General features: G+C 41.4%; 1 protein-coding gene across 10 annotated transcripts in view; it reads left to right on the top strand.

The window, feature by feature from the left end:
* CKAP5 (cytoskeleton associated protein 5) overlaps positions 1 to 15,935 on the top strand; it is a 90,148-nt gene that overhangs the window by 36,455 nt on the left and 37,758 nt on the right. For 8 of the 10 annotated variants that reach the window (XR_007243480.1, XM_048483822.1, XM_048483821.1 and 5 more), the window contains exons 23-33: positions 1,794 to 1,907; positions 2,377 to 2,505; positions 3,975 to 4,169; positions 4,557 to 4,686; positions 5,173 to 5,261; positions 9,244 to 9,312; positions 9,578 to 9,703; positions 12,455 to 12,604; positions 12,938 to 13,141; positions 13,715 to 13,850; positions 15,130 to 15,323. Coding sequence is in view for 9 of the 10 variants with exons in the window: in XM_048483822.1 (XP_048339779.1) it covers positions 1,794 to 1,907; positions 2,377 to 2,505; positions 3,975 to 4,169; positions 4,557 to 4,686; positions 5,173 to 5,261; positions 9,244 to 9,312; positions 9,578 to 9,703; positions 12,455 to 12,604; positions 12,938 to 13,141; positions 13,715 to 13,850; positions 15,130 to 15,323 (1,536 nt within the window). In the remaining variant the exon portion in view is untranslated. The remainder of the gene's footprint in view (positions 1 to 1,793; positions 1,908 to 2,376; positions 2,506 to 3,974; positions 4,170 to 4,556; positions 4,687 to 5,172; positions 5,262 to 9,243; positions 9,313 to 9,577; positions 9,704 to 12,454; positions 12,605 to 12,937; positions 13,142 to 13,714; positions 13,851 to 15,129; positions 15,324 to 15,935) is intronic. The other 2 variants (XM_048483824.1, XM_048483823.1) reach the window with 1 other exon arrangement.

Below are 15,935 nucleotides of genomic sequence, written 5' to 3'. Positions count from 1 at the left end.
CTACTGCAGAAAGCCCAACAAGAGCAAAAGTAGTCTTTGTAATGGCACTGGGGCCTGAGTCCCAAAGCGCAGCTGGGCAGATTTTGTAACTACATGTTAATAGTGCTTCTGTTTGTCCTGAAAGGCCATGACAGATAATAGGCCTTTTGTGTTTAAAACAAATGGAAACTTAAAAGCTGATCCACTTATTTGAATATAATTTCCCAGAAAACGTTTGTTGTTTAGTCCAAATACTTATAAGGTATGCTAAAAGAAAAGTGGCAGAGCTTTCCTATATTGCACTCATTTCTTGTATAATCTTTTATCACACCTTTTTACTACCTTTTTACTATCTTTAGAAATCACTAATCTATTACTCAGGAGCAAAACCGTCAGCTCAGACCTACACCATCTTAACTTGTTCTCAAGAACTATTTCTTAATAGTTGTTAACAGCATATCTTAAATTATACTAGAGAAGGAAGGCAACCTTGTATGCAGAGTCTTAAAAAGTAGCCAGACTGAAATAATCACCTGCTAAAGTAGCCAGAATAATCATCTGCTAGCGAGAGGATGCCCCATTCTCCCCTGGGGCACAGGGCCCTTTTCAAACAAGTATGTGAACAACACTTGCTTAAAGTGTTGGTACAGTTTACATAATTCTTTTTAAATAGTGTGTTTTAGCAAAATAACATTGAAGAAGCAAAACAAAATCTGCATCTTTTCACTTCTTGGGTAAGATGGAAATCATAAAGCAAGGCTCAAATATACAAGTTCAAAAGCTTTAAGTTTCCCAGATCCTGTTGCTGCATAGCCATATAGGTAGAAAAGCAGCAGAGAAAGAGAGAGACCATTTATTCTTTTTGATAAAACTGAAGAAGTCCTACCTCTGTGACCAAACTCCAAGGATAGTTAAAGCTGAGCAAAACACTTAATGGCATCCTTTTCCAGTAGATAAGCAGGTAGCAGCAGTGACCAGAGGCCAGGAACACTTTTCACCAGCCTCAACTTCTGAGCTAGCTGCAGCTTTTCCTGAGTAAAAAAGATCTTGATGCCATGAAGCATGCCCTGGTGGCAACTTGATTAGATTAATGTAGTTTTCTCTATCTGGACCTGCCCTTGAAAAGTGTCAGAAACTACAGTTGGTATAGAATGCTGTAACCAGAATGCTTACTGGAGCAGGTCTTAGGGACCTCGAACTACAGTTTTGTTTCATCTACAGACCCAATTCAGGATGCTAGTACTGAACTTTAAAGTTCTATACTGCTTGGGATCAGCATACTTTTAAGGACTGTCTAGTCCCATGTGAACCTACCTGAACATTGTGGTCATCTTTGAGTGCTCCCATCACCTGAGTTTACCCAGGTGGTACCCCAGGCAAGGGCCTTATCAGTTGTGGCACCAAAACTCTTATTCTGTTTCCCCTATCATTATCTTCTGCCAGCAGATGAAAACTTCTTTATTTCATTTTGTGTTCTGCTCTTGACCCTCCTTCCTGCTTAACAGTTCACCCCATTGAGGACCTTAAGTGTGGGGAAAGGTGTGATAAAAACAAATTTAAATTCAAGCAAATACTTTGATTTGACTTACCATTCCTCTGCTAGACAGTGCAATTTAACACTTAAGAATTGCAGGAGGGACAGGTAGGCTAAACAATTAAAAAATTGCTCTCTGAGTGTGCAGAAGTTGGGAGGTATTAATTTCAGTAATGATGGTAGCTTTAATTGGCAGGGTGGGATCATCCATTTTTCTAGTTTAAAAATCTAGATGCTTTACAAAGGTGGTCAGTTTTTGTGCATTTTGTTTTCCATACAGGTTCAGCAAACATTGTCCATCCTCCAGCAGCTGGCTGTTGCTATGGGCCCAAATATCAAGCAACATGTAAAAAATCTGGGCATTTCCATCATCACAATCCTTGGAGACAGTAAGGTTGGTTGACATATTTTGGAGGGCAGCACTGAGGAGTGATATGCGTGTTCCCAGTGATAAGACACTGTGAGCAGCAGTGAAGACCCATTGGTAGGCTTGTTACTGGGAAAGATTCTGTTCAGAGTCTAAGCCTTACAACTTCACTAGTTGATAAAAGTAAAAGTGACTTCCAGTCTTGTTTTACACCTCTGTATTCCTGCGTTGTACTTAGTCTTATGTATGATTCCTATCTCAAAAGAATTTTGTAAATGAATATTCTCGTGTGAATGCAGCATAATCAACCAAGTGCACTCTGCTTGCCCTGGGCAAATGACCAGTATGTAGATGTGTTGGGTACCAAAAGTATTCCCAGTGAGGATTTTTTGTTCTATTCATTTGACACCTGAAAGGTGAAAGATTCCAGTTGTTCCTAACTGATTGTTTCTTATTTCTACTGATAATTAGAACGTGCATCTTGCTTTTACTACAGAGCAATGTGCGAGCAGCTTCCCTAACTACTATAAATGCCTGGACAGAACAGACAGGCATGAAAGAGTGGTTGGAAGGTGAAGACCTATCTGAAGAGCTCAAGAAAGAAAACCCTTTCCTAAGGCAAGAGGTAATCTTACTCTGTGTGGAGAAATGGGGCTCTTGAACTCTCCTTTCTGTAGCTGTTTCAGAAGCAACCTGGGGGTTGAACTAGATATTCAAGAACACAGGAGTTAATTTCCCAAAGCTTAGTGCTAGTGACTGCATCTCAGTTTCTGTATTTTCTCAATCACATTACTTCTGTTTTCTTGTCTGTCTCTTCATAATTTCTAACAATCAAGGCATGTGGTGTATAATTACTCTGAATGGCAACTGAAGGTTATCACTGGATATCTCATCTGGGACTATTCATGTGTTGTAGCCTCTCACCTGGGATTATTTAATGCAGGCGTTGCAATTCCTAGATGCAGAATAGTGTGGCAATCCAATAAACATCCAGTCAAAACCATTTTCTTGAGTATATCCTAGTGTTCAATTGTATTATGTTAAGCTAAATAGCTAACTAAAATTACTTCTACATGGCTAATTTAGAGAAACTGACATAGAGAAGAGATAGGTGAGGGTTGCCCAAAAAGGTGCAGAATTATGGATCAAAAGTGCAGAATCTGGCTTCCCACTGGTAGAATTTGGTTTGCAATGTGATGGTTGCAATTTGAGGAACCAAGACCCCATTGATGCAAGGGGCAGGTTTTGTGCTGCCTTGGGACAGTTTAAATTTCCTGTTGTAAGTGATACCAGGAGACGAAGCTAGGAGTTGGGTCTGGTTGCAGATGATTTTAGTAGTAAAGCTGGTTGGCATGACCTAGACCTGATGACAATAGTCAGGGATATGTTAGGGGCCCTTCCTGGTCTTATGAATGAATTACTAAGGAAGTTGGCATTGTGTAGGAGATTCTCAGACCTTTGGGTATTATCCTGAAATCTTGGGACATTATTCAGGGCCTTGGGGATGAGGCATCTTTCAGTCAAAAGTTTCTTGATCAGTTTCCCCTGGAGTATTCAGGGAGTTATTCTAGAACCTGGAAAAATACATGCCTCAATCAAGATATCTAACTTTGATATCAGAAGGCCAGAGGATCTTGCAGTGGAAAAGACAGAGGTCTTGAGGAGGGGCTGTTGCCCCCTATTATGCCTTCAGTTTCCTGACTCCCAGATCTGGAACTGCTGACATCTACATTCTAGCACAGAGATCACTTTTGAGAGATGGTTGGTTAAATATAAAGTGAGTCTTTAGGTAGTTTCACTCAAGCCATTAACTCTGAAACATTTAAAATACAAATTTAAGTATAATGGAATTGCACAACATCTCTTGGCTGGAGGGTCATCTCTTGGCATCTCTTACAATTCAGAAATTGGGACTTTTAGATATTTGATATCAAATTTATAATTAATAAATTCTGCATGCCTTGTTGGTAAATGTTAGGCGCTGTGCTGTAATATAGGGGCCCTTTAGTGTATCTGTACAATTTTTGATGGTTCTGAGTTTGACTCATCATATCCAAGATGTTAAGCAAAATTTAAGATTTATACTTTTTTCAGCTTTTAGGCTGGCTGGCTGAAAAGTTGCCCACTCTCCGTACAGTCCCCTCAGACCTGTTCTTTTGCGTGCCTCACCTGTACTCTTGCTTGGAGGATCGAAATGGAGATGTCCGTAAAAAGGCACAGGATGCTCTGCCATTTTTTATGATGCATCTGGGATTTGAAAAGATGGCCAAAGCCACTGGGAAGCTGAAGGTATTGCAAATGCTGTGAATTCATTTTTTCCCCTTTAATAGTCACCAAGGTATAATATGAATGCAATAATGCTGATGTGCAAGAAATCTCAGCAGAATTTCTGAGAAAATATTTTTGGTTATTGCCCTGACATGAATAGCTTAAACTTGTCTGATCTCATAAGATTTCAGAAGTTATTATTTGGATTGGAAGCAATCAGTGGAAGTTCATGGTTGCTACGCACAGAAGCAGGCAGTGGCAAATGACTTCTGGATGTCTCTGTGGGGTCACCGTAAACTGGTGACGACTTAACGGCAAAAAAAATTATATATATAAGCAGGTAGTCAGTTAACTTGTTATAGTTGGCTTCAACACAGATGCCCTAAAGATCTTACTGTTGCTCTCTAGCCAGCCTCCAAAGACCAGGTACTGACGATGCTTGAAAAAGCCAAAGCCAACATGCCTGCCAAACCTGCTCCGCCTAAGACATGTTCCAGAGCTTCAGGAGCAGCTCCTGCCAAATGTCACTCTGCATCAGGTAATTTGTTTTGTTTACTAAATTGTCTCATTTTTAGAGTGTCAAGTAAAAGACAGTCTTACTAGCTGCATGCAGAATTTGAAGGTAAACTGTAGGATATGAACACCGCTTCAATCTTAAATACTTCATAGGCTGACTTTTTATATACCTATTAGGTAAAACCTTTGCTGCTTCAAAGTGTTATGGAGCTGTATTGTCTTCATGTGACTGTTTTGCTTTTGGTATGATTAATAAAAGACTGAGAACCAAAAAGCTACTTGTGGCATTCTGGAGAGCTTCAGAATTGCCTGGTGGTACCGTTTGCTTTTTGCCCTTCAAAAGCAGATCCCCTTGTCATGTCACTCCTGCTTTTCAGAAATCATTTCAGTTTTATAATCGATTTGTAGTTTTTTGTCAGTTGAACTACTGGAGAAATTCCCTTCGGTTTGCCTAGTTAATTGTGTATTGTTGTTTTAATCTTGATCTTACTGCACTGTGTCTCTTAAGGTTCTGGTGAAGATTTTATGGCCAGTTCTGCGGATACCAAGCCTGATCCCAAAAAGGCCAAAGCAGGAGGAACTGCCCCTAAAACCAAGGTATAACATGTCTTTAGCACAATGGAAGTGATGAACAGGCTGGATCCTTGAGGCTTGTTTAGTCGTGATATGTTAGGTAGTTATGTCATGATGATACTTTAGTCAAGTCTTCATCCATCTTCATTTTACATGTTAGTGGGATGAATTCTATTACCATTAGCAAACAAAATAACACATTGTACATCAAGTCTGTAGCATTTGCACAGAGGCATGTTCAGTGCAGTTAGGGGTCAGATAAGTGTTTACTTAATTCGTAGTAGCTACCTTTGGTACAATATGGGAAGGGCTTAAACTCTCAACTATTGTATTTTATTGCATGGGTGGTGTCCTGTTGGCAAGAGATACATACTGTTAATTGCATATGCTGTAGTACTGTCCACAGACCATCCTGTCCTTAGCTCTGTGGGTGGTGGAAAGCAAGTCAAGTCAATATATGTTGAAATGGCCACCATCTTTGCCATGATTCATGTGGGTGGATCTTTTTTTCCTCCCCAGTGAATATTTGAAATTATTCTTCTGGTTAGAATTTGAGGAGATAGAGCAACATCTCTTTGCTATCACCTTGGCTAAGGGATTCCCGTAATGAAGCCCCAAGTTTCTAAATTCTTGTATTATTATACTGTTCTGAAGAACTCTGAACATTTTGTTCCTTTCCGAAGGGGTCCCCTTTCTATATAGCCTAGAGAACTGTTCTGATTATTGGCCTGAACTCCTTCAAGAGTGTTGAAATTACTACTTTAATCCTTTAAACCATATCATTGCTGGTGTAGCCACCTCTTAAAAGATGTTATGCAAAACATTTTCAGGCAAACTATTGGCAAACCTCCTGTTGTGCTGAACCCTTTGATGATTTTCCTAATCTACTAGTAATTCTTGCTGGTGTAGAAACAAATTGTTGGAAGTGCTAGCAGATCGATTTTGAAGAAACAGCATAGATTTCTCCTGCACTTGTGAGAATGTATAGACAAAGTATATTGTTTCAAGAAGAAGCGATGCAAAGGCATAGAATGTTTCGGGTCGTTGTTCTTTGAAGCCTCCTGCACATCTGTCTGAATTCTTGAGGGAGGATCAATCCATTGGTTCAGAATTTGACAAAAATCTGAACTGTGTTGGCTTTGCTGCCCAGCTCCTTCCAAATTATTTGGAAGGATACATTAAAACCTTCCTACATCTGAACAGGGAATCTTTCTGAGTTCTTTTGGTGTTTCTATGGTATATTTTGGGGAAGGGTGTATTCAAATTCATTATACCTTCCCTGGCCTTCTCTTTGGACAGCTTTACTCATGAGTGGGTTCCTATCAGATGCAGAAAATAACTTAGTTTTATTGAGGGGAGAACACTTCTTAGTGTGATATACCAAGCGAACTAACAACAGGTGCCTTGTGCTTAGCCAGAACAGAATGTAAGACCCATAGACAAATGAGCAATAGTTCAAAAGAAAGGTTTAATTGTATTGAAAATGTAGGACTCTAACTCCTCCCAGGAAGTCTGACTAATAAGAATACTTGGTGATGCTGGAAACAATTGGAGATTGAAACCACTTGAAGAGTTTGCAGGCACCTATTCTTTCTTGATTACTTCTAAGAAAGTCTGCTCTGCTTGTGCCTCTTCTGGGGTTCTCCCCGGTGTCCTCTATCTGGGCTCTGTTTTCCTGCAATCTGTTGGAACTTAATTTCTCAAAATGCTATGGGTCTCTGACATCTTATACTAGTGCTAGCAGTGACATCTTATACGTCTGGGATATTGCTGTCTTCAGGCTTCCATAGGCATCTGAGACTAAAACAAACTGAATCAAGGGGACTGCTAGCTAATAAAGATGCTGTAGTGCTCTTGCCTTAGAGGGCTTCTTAAAGGGATACAGTCTAACTAAAGTTCCCTCCCAAGGAATGCTATACAAAAACAATTAAGCCCATTCTACCTAAGGGTATAACTGAGACCTAAACATAGAAAATAGTGAGAGCATCTCTAGGGGCATGACAGCCTCTCAAGATGCCTGCCACAGATGTGGGTGGAACCTAGGAACAAAAACTACCAAACCACAGCTACACAACCTGGAAAACCCACAACAGTTGGATATTACTTTTCCTGTTTACCTTAATCCTCATCTGAAATAGCTACATGTAACTAACTGCTGGAGTTCATACTGTAAGGTGTAAGTTGGAGTAAAGACGACACTGAGCAAATTTCACATCACGCTACCTTTACTATAAAGGCACTCTGACCTTCACTCTCCCCTCTTATTTCTTGGCGAGAACTTCATCTAGGGTTTCTAGTGTTCTGCAAATCCACTTAAAGAGAGATTGAGTTGCTGTTAAGGTCTCCCCAAATAGATTGAATTGGTTGCTAGTAAAATCTAAAAACATAAACTAGAACATGTTCATCAGAGGTGTATCAGGGGGAAATGGCGCCTTGGGGGCAGGGGCTGCTCAGATGGGCACCGCAGCAGCAGGCTGGCTCAGTCTTTAGGCACCTCCCCTGCCCTGACCCAGCCATCACGCCCGGGGTCAATTGACACCCCTAATGTTCATGTAAAAGTTTTTCCTTTTGATGAACAGTGGGACTCAATTTACAGCCACCTTTGTTCCTGTAAGGACCTGTAAAGCCATCATTCATTTCTTGATCATTCCCAATGATGCAAAAATAAACTAATACTGGTATCAGGCAGCTTACAAAGCTGTAATATTTTCATTCAAAATAATTACATTAAAAAGATAGTTGTTGATTTTACTATTTTGTGGTATCCACCTCCAATTGTGTTCTGCTAATGGGGATTGCTAGGAGATTCAGCCACCTTACTCTGAGCTTGGGAGGTGAACAGTCAAGGAGGATGTGCTGCTAAAACCTTCAATTGAGACTGAGAAAAGTGTGCCACTTTTGCAAATTTGTACTAAGTTGTCGATGTCAGAGGCTGAAAATGGCACCTGTGCTTAAATTCTAACTTGGCATGCTCTTATAGCATTACTAGTGGTGTATAGTGGAGGTGTGCTGGCTAAAGACTTTATTGCTTCTAAGTGAAAGATTTTGAAGGAACAACTTTCAACAGTTTCAAAATCCGTAGACCATCCTAATGCTGAGAAGACCTTGGCTTTAAATCAGAGGAAGCTGTTAAAGAATGAATTGTTACTTTGGTCTCTAATGACCTCAAGGCCCTTGTGAATTTCAAAATCTATAAATAGCATTCCCTGGAAAACTAGTTGTTGATGAATAGCAGGTTTTGACAGAGTTAACCATAGGACTTCTAAGCTTGTCCATTCAGATACAGTAGCATTGAGCTCAGTGAGTTCTATTTCCCTAAGAGATGAAGGTTCCATTTTCATTTGGAAGAGGAGGGCATCCTGATAGACCCATCAGTCAGAGATGTTCTTGACTTACCTTAATAGAAGGAGCACTCATAGCAAGTCCAGTATTCTAATCTAATAGGTCTGCTTCAGGGCAGTTAGCAAGATCAGAGAAAAAGAAGAGTTGGATTTATATCCTCTCTTTCTCTCCTGTAAGGAGTCTCGAAGGGGCTTACAAACTCCTTTCCCTTCCCCCCTCACAACAAACACTCTGTGGTAGGTGGGGCTGAGAGAGCTCAGAAGAACTGTGACTAGCCCAAGGTTGCCCAGCTGGCATGTGTTGGAGTGTACAGGCTAATCTGAATTCCCCAGATAAACCTCCACAGCTCAAGTGGCAGAGCAGGAAATCAAACCCGGTTCCTCCAGATTACAGTACACCTGCTGTTAACCACTATGGAAGAGAGGAAGAGAGCACGTCTTCATGTATCACTACTGTTGTTTCAGTAACTTTGGTAGTGAATTTGTAAGATACCATGATTATATACCCAGGTAAAGCTCCATATTTTCATTTACGCTGCACTGATATCTCAGAAGCAGTTATTGAAAATGGTGTTGCAGCATACAGAATAAGCGTGAGGTTTCTAGACTGAGTAGTATAATTAAAGATAGCTATTAATCACTGAGCATTTTGTGACTTGTTTCAGCATTCAGATATTAATACGAGCCTCACCAAAGGCAATAGCAGTCTCACAAAGATCAAGCCTATCAAACAGGTAATGAACAGGTACCATTTGTAATGACTAGCGGACTTACCAAGTGGCAGATTTTGCTGCTGTAAAAGCTAATGTGCGCTATAGGTTCTCTCTTCACAATACTAAGACATGCACCTGATTTTTCCAGTGCACATTCTAACATCACTGCTAGATGAGCCATGATAATTCTTGCATGTTAGTGGGACAGCGATTTATTCCTGTGTAAAAATTACAAGTGCTAGGAGATTTGAACCTGGTTTTGAATCAATGAGTTTTGCTTTTTTAGGGTATACAGGGGAAGAAGGTTCCAAGCAAGTCCAACCTGAAAGAAGATGATGATCGTTCTGGTCCAGTGTTTGTTATCGTCCCAGGTGGGAAAGAGCAAAGAATGAAAGAGGAAAAAGGATTAAAGGTGAGGGAAACTGGCTATTATTTGACCTCTAGGGCTGTGATGAAGAAACATTATTATTCATCTGTGTGGTCTTCATGTGCAGTCCCACATTGGGGCTATGCATGTATAGACCTGCTGCAGGGAACTGTTCAGAAGCTTTTAATCTCGAAAGATATGCAGTATTGAGTTCTTCCCCCTCCCCCCTCGGTAGACGAAGTCTGCCTTTCTCACCTGGAGATCATGTGATAGGGAGGGGGAAGAGCATTTATTTCTTAGTTCTTTTTCTGCTGCTGAAGAGAAAGGACATTTTTTGTGTGATCTGCAAAAAAATTCTGAGTTGAAGTTTTTCCATTGTTCTCTTACTCAGTCCCTGTAGCTCTGCAGATAGGTTACACTTCTGTGGGAATGAGCCATAGCACACATTACCATACTGAAAGTGGTACAAGTGGCAGGGGGAGAGCACATTTTTGGCAGACTTCCTGAGCAGGGTGGGACACACATCATGAATGGTCCATGAATGTCAAATATCTAAACCCCACTATCCAGCAATGGGGCAGACTATTGAAGGCATTTTCACTAGTGCTGACAACAGGAATTGCCATACCTTTTTTTCCAGGGCTGGAGCAGACATAGATTCATTGGGAGGCACATTTCAGTTTCACTGGAGAGGGTTATTCCTCTACATGTTTCTCTGTTGCCTCTCCTCACCAAAATCATAGCCAAGATCAAGTCAGGCAGGGCTGCTTGCATCATCATCACTGCACGCTGGAGCAGGAGGCCTTGGTACTCTGTACTGCTGAGCCTGTCTTGAGGGGAAACTCTCCCCCTAGCAGAGGATCTGCTTCTGTTAAGGAGCACAGCCCACCATGGTATGTAGTCTGTACACTTGACAGCATAGCATGTCGGGTGGTGACAGTGTGGCCAGACAGGTTACAACAGATTTTGATTTCTTTCTGGAAACTTTCCACCAGGAAATCTTACATCAAGAAGTGGGCTAGTTTTGTTAAATGGGCTACACGAAAGGGGAAGACCCCAGAATCTTGTGATTTGTCCTCCATGTATGAATATTTTATTTAAAATGTCAGTTTGGTCAGTTCCTCAATTGAAGTTTGGTTATTTAAAGTTAATTTCTTTCAGCAGTGGCGTAGGAGGTTAAGAGCTCGTGTATCTAATCTGGAGGAACCTGGTTTGATTCCCAGCTCTGCTGCCTGAGCTGTGGAGGCTTATCTGGGGAATTCAGATTAGCCTGTACACTCCCACACACGCCAGCTGGGTGACCTTGGGCAAGTTGCAGCTTCTCGGAGCTCTCTCAGCCCCACCTACCTCACAAGGTGTTTGTTGTGAGGGGGGAAGGGCAAGGAGATTGTAAGCCCCTTTGAGTCTCCTACAGGAGAGAAAGGGGGGATATAAATCCAAACTCTTCTTCTTCTTCTTCATCTGGAAGTTGACTCTTGGTCTCTCTTTGTGCACCTGCTTTGTAAACATTTTCTGAATAATATGTGCCCTCCAGTCAAAGCACCAGTTTTGCAATGGAGCCTTTCCTTGGTCCTTGCTCCACTTACAAAGAAACCCTTCGAGCAGAGGTGGGATTCATCCAGTTTGCATTGGTTCGGCTGAACCGCTAGCTACATTTTGCTGTAGTTCAGAGAACTGGCTGAACCAAGGAAGCATGTAACCGGCTGAACCAGGGAACCACACAGATGAAAAACAATGTTGCACTTATCTGTAATTTGTTCATCTAATGGTCGCTGTGCAGGCGCATCCCTCCCTCCTTCCCCACTGTGGACTATTTAACATGTTATACTAAGATGCCCAAATGGTATTACTGAGTCATGACTCTGCATCAGTAGAAGGAGACTTGAGGGATAAGTGCTGTTTCCCTCCTAATTATGTGATCTCAGTCTCTACACAATATTTTGGTTTGTGATGTTGTTTGTTTTGTATTACCCTTATTGTGGGCTGCTTCAACCTCTGACATGACAATTTTGAAATGTGTGAATGTAACAGAATGGTGGGGAAAAATCTGCTCCCATGTTTGCCTTACACTGATAATTCATTGGATCTCATACAGTAGTTTGGGCATATTTTATGTAAAAAAGCTAAAATATTTGTCCATAATTGTAGAAAAGAAATTCTGTTGTGAATTTTTTTTAATCTTGAATCAAAACAAAGTGTCTTTTTATATTAAGTTTTCAGTATAGACCTCCCAGTTACTGTAAATATAGGAAGTGTGCATTATGCATATCAGTGTGTGTATTATGCATATCAGTGTTACTGGATATGTGAAGCAGAGGTGTTTTGAATGAAGCCCATGTTCAACCCTGAAAGTTGCTATGTGACCTTGGACTGCAATCCTAAGTAAACTTGTTAGAAGTCATCCTAAACTCAGTGGGACTGATTTACAAATAAATTGGAGTATGCTCAGTGTATTGGATTTTTAAAAGTTATTATGAGCATGTAATATTGTGACCTGATATTAGTTGCTAAGAAGGTAAACAAAACAGCAACACAGGATGCACATACTTGGTCTTGTGTAAATCTATAAAGATATATTTGTCAGAAAAAATATTCTCCATTTAACCAAGCTCTGAATTTTGCCAACTAAGTAATATTTTTGATTATGGGATAAAAGTATGGGAAGGGTAGATGTAAGGAGCAAGACTTAAGTATCCCCCTCCCCCCAGTCTGATTCAAAATGCAGTATCAGCTGCATAACACACGTTCTGATTTCATGTTTCTACTATTGTGTTGATTAGAGTTTGTTTCCTTCAGGTTTTGAAATGGAACTTCACGACTCCTCGTGATGAATATATTGAGCAACTGAAGACTCAGATGTCCACCTGTATTGCCAAGTGGCTACAAGATGAGATGTTTCACTCAGATTTTCAGCATCACAACAAAGCAATTGCTGTAATGGTTGAGGTGAGAAGAATGGTTTTGTGATATTAGAGCAGAACTGCAGGAATGAAGTTTCCCTGCGCAAGTAAGTTTGAAAACACCCTACTCAGTTTAGAGTGCTACGTTGTATTCTCAAAAGAACAGTGCAATGACTATTCACCTCCCAGTGTTCCCATTAAAGCACTATGGAGCTGGTGTATGAATGAAGTTAATTACATGAAGTAATGTTTGTAGCTATTATGAAGCAGCCATCTTGCAGGGCTTGTAGTGCCAGGAATACCAGCATCTTGGCTTTATTTCTATTTTAAATTGCTGCTTTGTCTGAAACTAACACTTCAGTCTGCTTTATCTCTTAAGCACCTGGAGAGTGAAAAGGATGGTGTTATTAGCTGTTTGGATCTGATCCTAAAATGGCTCACCTTGAGGTTCTTTGACACTAACACAAGTGTCCTCATGAAGGCCTTGGAGTATCTCAAGCTGCTTTTTACTATGTTGAACCAAGAAGAATATCATCTGACTGAGAATGAAGCAAACTCCTTCATCCCTTATCTTGTATTAAAGGTACTCATATGACAGAATTGAATGACCCCTTGATTCTGATCTCAGTATTTTTTAATTTCAGAATTTGTCTTAAATATGGTTTGCATTTTGTCCAGGAGTCTTATGGAAGTGGGGAGGGAAACAGAAACCACAGAGGAATTCCCAGCTGCCTGTAAAGCCCCAGAGATCCCAGGGGGCTGCACCACACTTTTTGGTGTCATAAGTCAGCGACTGGCAGAGGAGGCATTCCCAGTCTGAAAGCCCTTTGGAAATCCACTGAAGTTGACTTCACCCCCGGGAATGCCCCCAGACTGTTCCCACCTGCAACCACACAGCAGCAGTTGCCTGGCTCAGGCACCGTTGAGCCATGTGGCACCCCACTACCAACATATTCGCTACCCGGACTGGCATATTTGCCACTTATGCTGTCAGAAGGGGGACCTGTGTTGGCATATCCTCACACCACTTCCGGGAGTCCATTTATCCATCCCCTCCCTCCCCCGGGTCCCCTCCACATTGTGTTTTGTAGCGTAGGAATGCTAGTGGTTAACTTCAAGCTTTTTAAGTCTAGAATTTCCTATGTTCATTTTCCAGGTTGGGGAACCTAAAGATGTTATCCGCCGAGATGTGCGTGCCATTCTGAATAGGATGTGCCTTGTCTGTCCAGCCAGCAAAATGTTTACTTTTATCATGGAAGGGACCAAGTCGAAGAACTCAAAACAGCGGGCAGGTAGGCAGCTTCACTGTAAACTACAGATTACCAAATTACCAGATTACCAAATTACCAAATGCTACAGAGTCTGCTTACGATACATCTACCAAACTGTTTTGCCAGTTATTTGAAGGAAATGGTTGTAAAACAAGAAAAATGCTTCAGTGAAATCTTTCAGAAACTTGAAGACCATGTGCTAGCAGGCATCTTTGGTGGCTTCATGACACTACTGCTCTATTGCTCATCACATAGCAGCTGGTCGTGGGAGATAGTCTTATACAGGGCTGCTGTCTTGAGCCACTCAGCTGACAGGAGAGTGAGACTGTTAGGGCAACCCGCTTACCTGGTGTCACTGTAGGGGGGAGGGGGGAGTCATGGCTGCTTCCAGTTTTTAATTTCACTGTATTCTGACCCACCAAGTCACAACATGGTATACAAGAACATAAGAAGAGCCCCTGTGGTCCATCTAGTCTTCCTGGGTTGTACAGCAGTCAACCAGTTGCCCTGAAGGATGACCAAACAGGGTATAGAAGTGAAGGCGTTGCTCTGATGCCACTTCCTAGCATTTTATTCAGAGATTTGCTGCTGCTTTATGTGGAGGTTGCCTCTGGTCACCATGGGTAGTAGCCATTGGAGGACCTCTCCTTCATTATTCTAATTCCCTCTTTAAAACCATACATGATTATGGTCATCAGTGCTTAAATCAATGCAATTATTACATTCTTAATACAGGCCTTAATTACTTAATTCTCCCTTAATAAATCAGGCATAGCATTTCTAGAGATTGCTGCTTTGTCTTCAATGAAAAAATCTGCACTTCAAAGTGTGTTCGGTGAAGTGAAATGATTTCTGCATGGTAAATAAGTACAATGATTTCAGATAGGTATAGAAGTGAAATGGTTCCTTAAAGAGACCTAGCCTTGCAGATTCATTTTCTTCACTTACCACTTGGGCTCATCACTTGCCAGTTGGCCTAAGGCTGAGAGCTGCAATGGTGCCCATCTTGGCTCGCCTCCCTTCCCTCCCTGTTCTTTTCTCCCTTCCTGTTATTTTCTTTCATACCTGCACCCGTCTTATTTCATGTAAGAACCTCCTGTGATCCTTCTTGACTTGTTCCCTCTCTTTGATTATGTTTAAGACTCGGGTGAATTGTATAAATCTGATATTATTATTGTAGAATTGACTGTTGTGACCCACCCTGAAAGGCTGGGTTATAAATTCAGTTAACAAATAAGTTTAGACAATACATTTTATAGCCTTTGGTGTTCATGCATGCCACTATTTTTCCCCCCTGCAGAGTGCTTGGAAGAACTGGGGTGTCTAGTTGAATCATATGGTATGAATGTGTGTCAACCAACTCCCAGCAAAGCTTTAAAGGAAATGGCAGTTCACATTGGGGACAGGGACAACACTGTCAGAAATGCTGCACTCAACACCATTGTAACAGTTTACAATGTACATGGAGATCAGGTGTTCAAGCTCATTGGAAACGTGAGTAAAGGAAAATGAAGACATGTTCTAAATCCTTTTTTATTTACGTGGTACACTTGGTCTCATGATGGGACTGATCATCAGCCAAAGCAAACCTGCCCAGTGGCTGAAATGAATTTATTTATTTGTTCCATTTATACCCCACCCTACACTGAAGTCCCAGGGCGGCTTAAATAATGTGGTTAAAGGCCCATTAAAACATACAATCCTCAAAATATGAACATTAAAAATGACCATAAAAGCATCCTTTAAAAACAGTCAATAAAAGCATCATTAAAAATCCACATCCCCCCCCCCCTTCAGCTGGCGTTGATGCGGGGGACCCTGAGGGTCACACATTGAAGGCCTGGGTAAAGAGGAAGGTTTTAACCAGGCGCTGAAATCCATAAAGTGTCGACACCTGGTGAGTTTCTGCAGGGAGGCTGTTCCACAACTTGGGGCCTACCACAGAAAAAAACCCTTCCACGAAGCCCCTCCTGCCACACCTCAGCAGCGGAAGGGATCACCAGGAGGGCCTCCCCACTTGACCTCAGTGCATGGGCCGGCTCATGGCGTAGGCGCTCCTTTAGGTAGGGGGGACCCAAGCCATGTAGGGCTTTAAATATGATTGTC

This window comes from Sphaerodactylus townsendi, linkage group LG02 (genome assembly GCF_021028975.2).
Source record: "Sphaerodactylus townsendi isolate TG3544 linkage group LG02, MPM_Stown_v2.3, whole genome shotgun sequence".
In the NCBI taxonomy this organism is placed as follows: Eukaryota; Metazoa; Chordata; class Lepidosauria; order Squamata; family Sphaerodactylidae; genus Sphaerodactylus; species Sphaerodactylus townsendi.
Note: the sequence above shows the minus strand (reverse complement) of the source record. Positions and strands in the feature narration are given on the sequence as shown.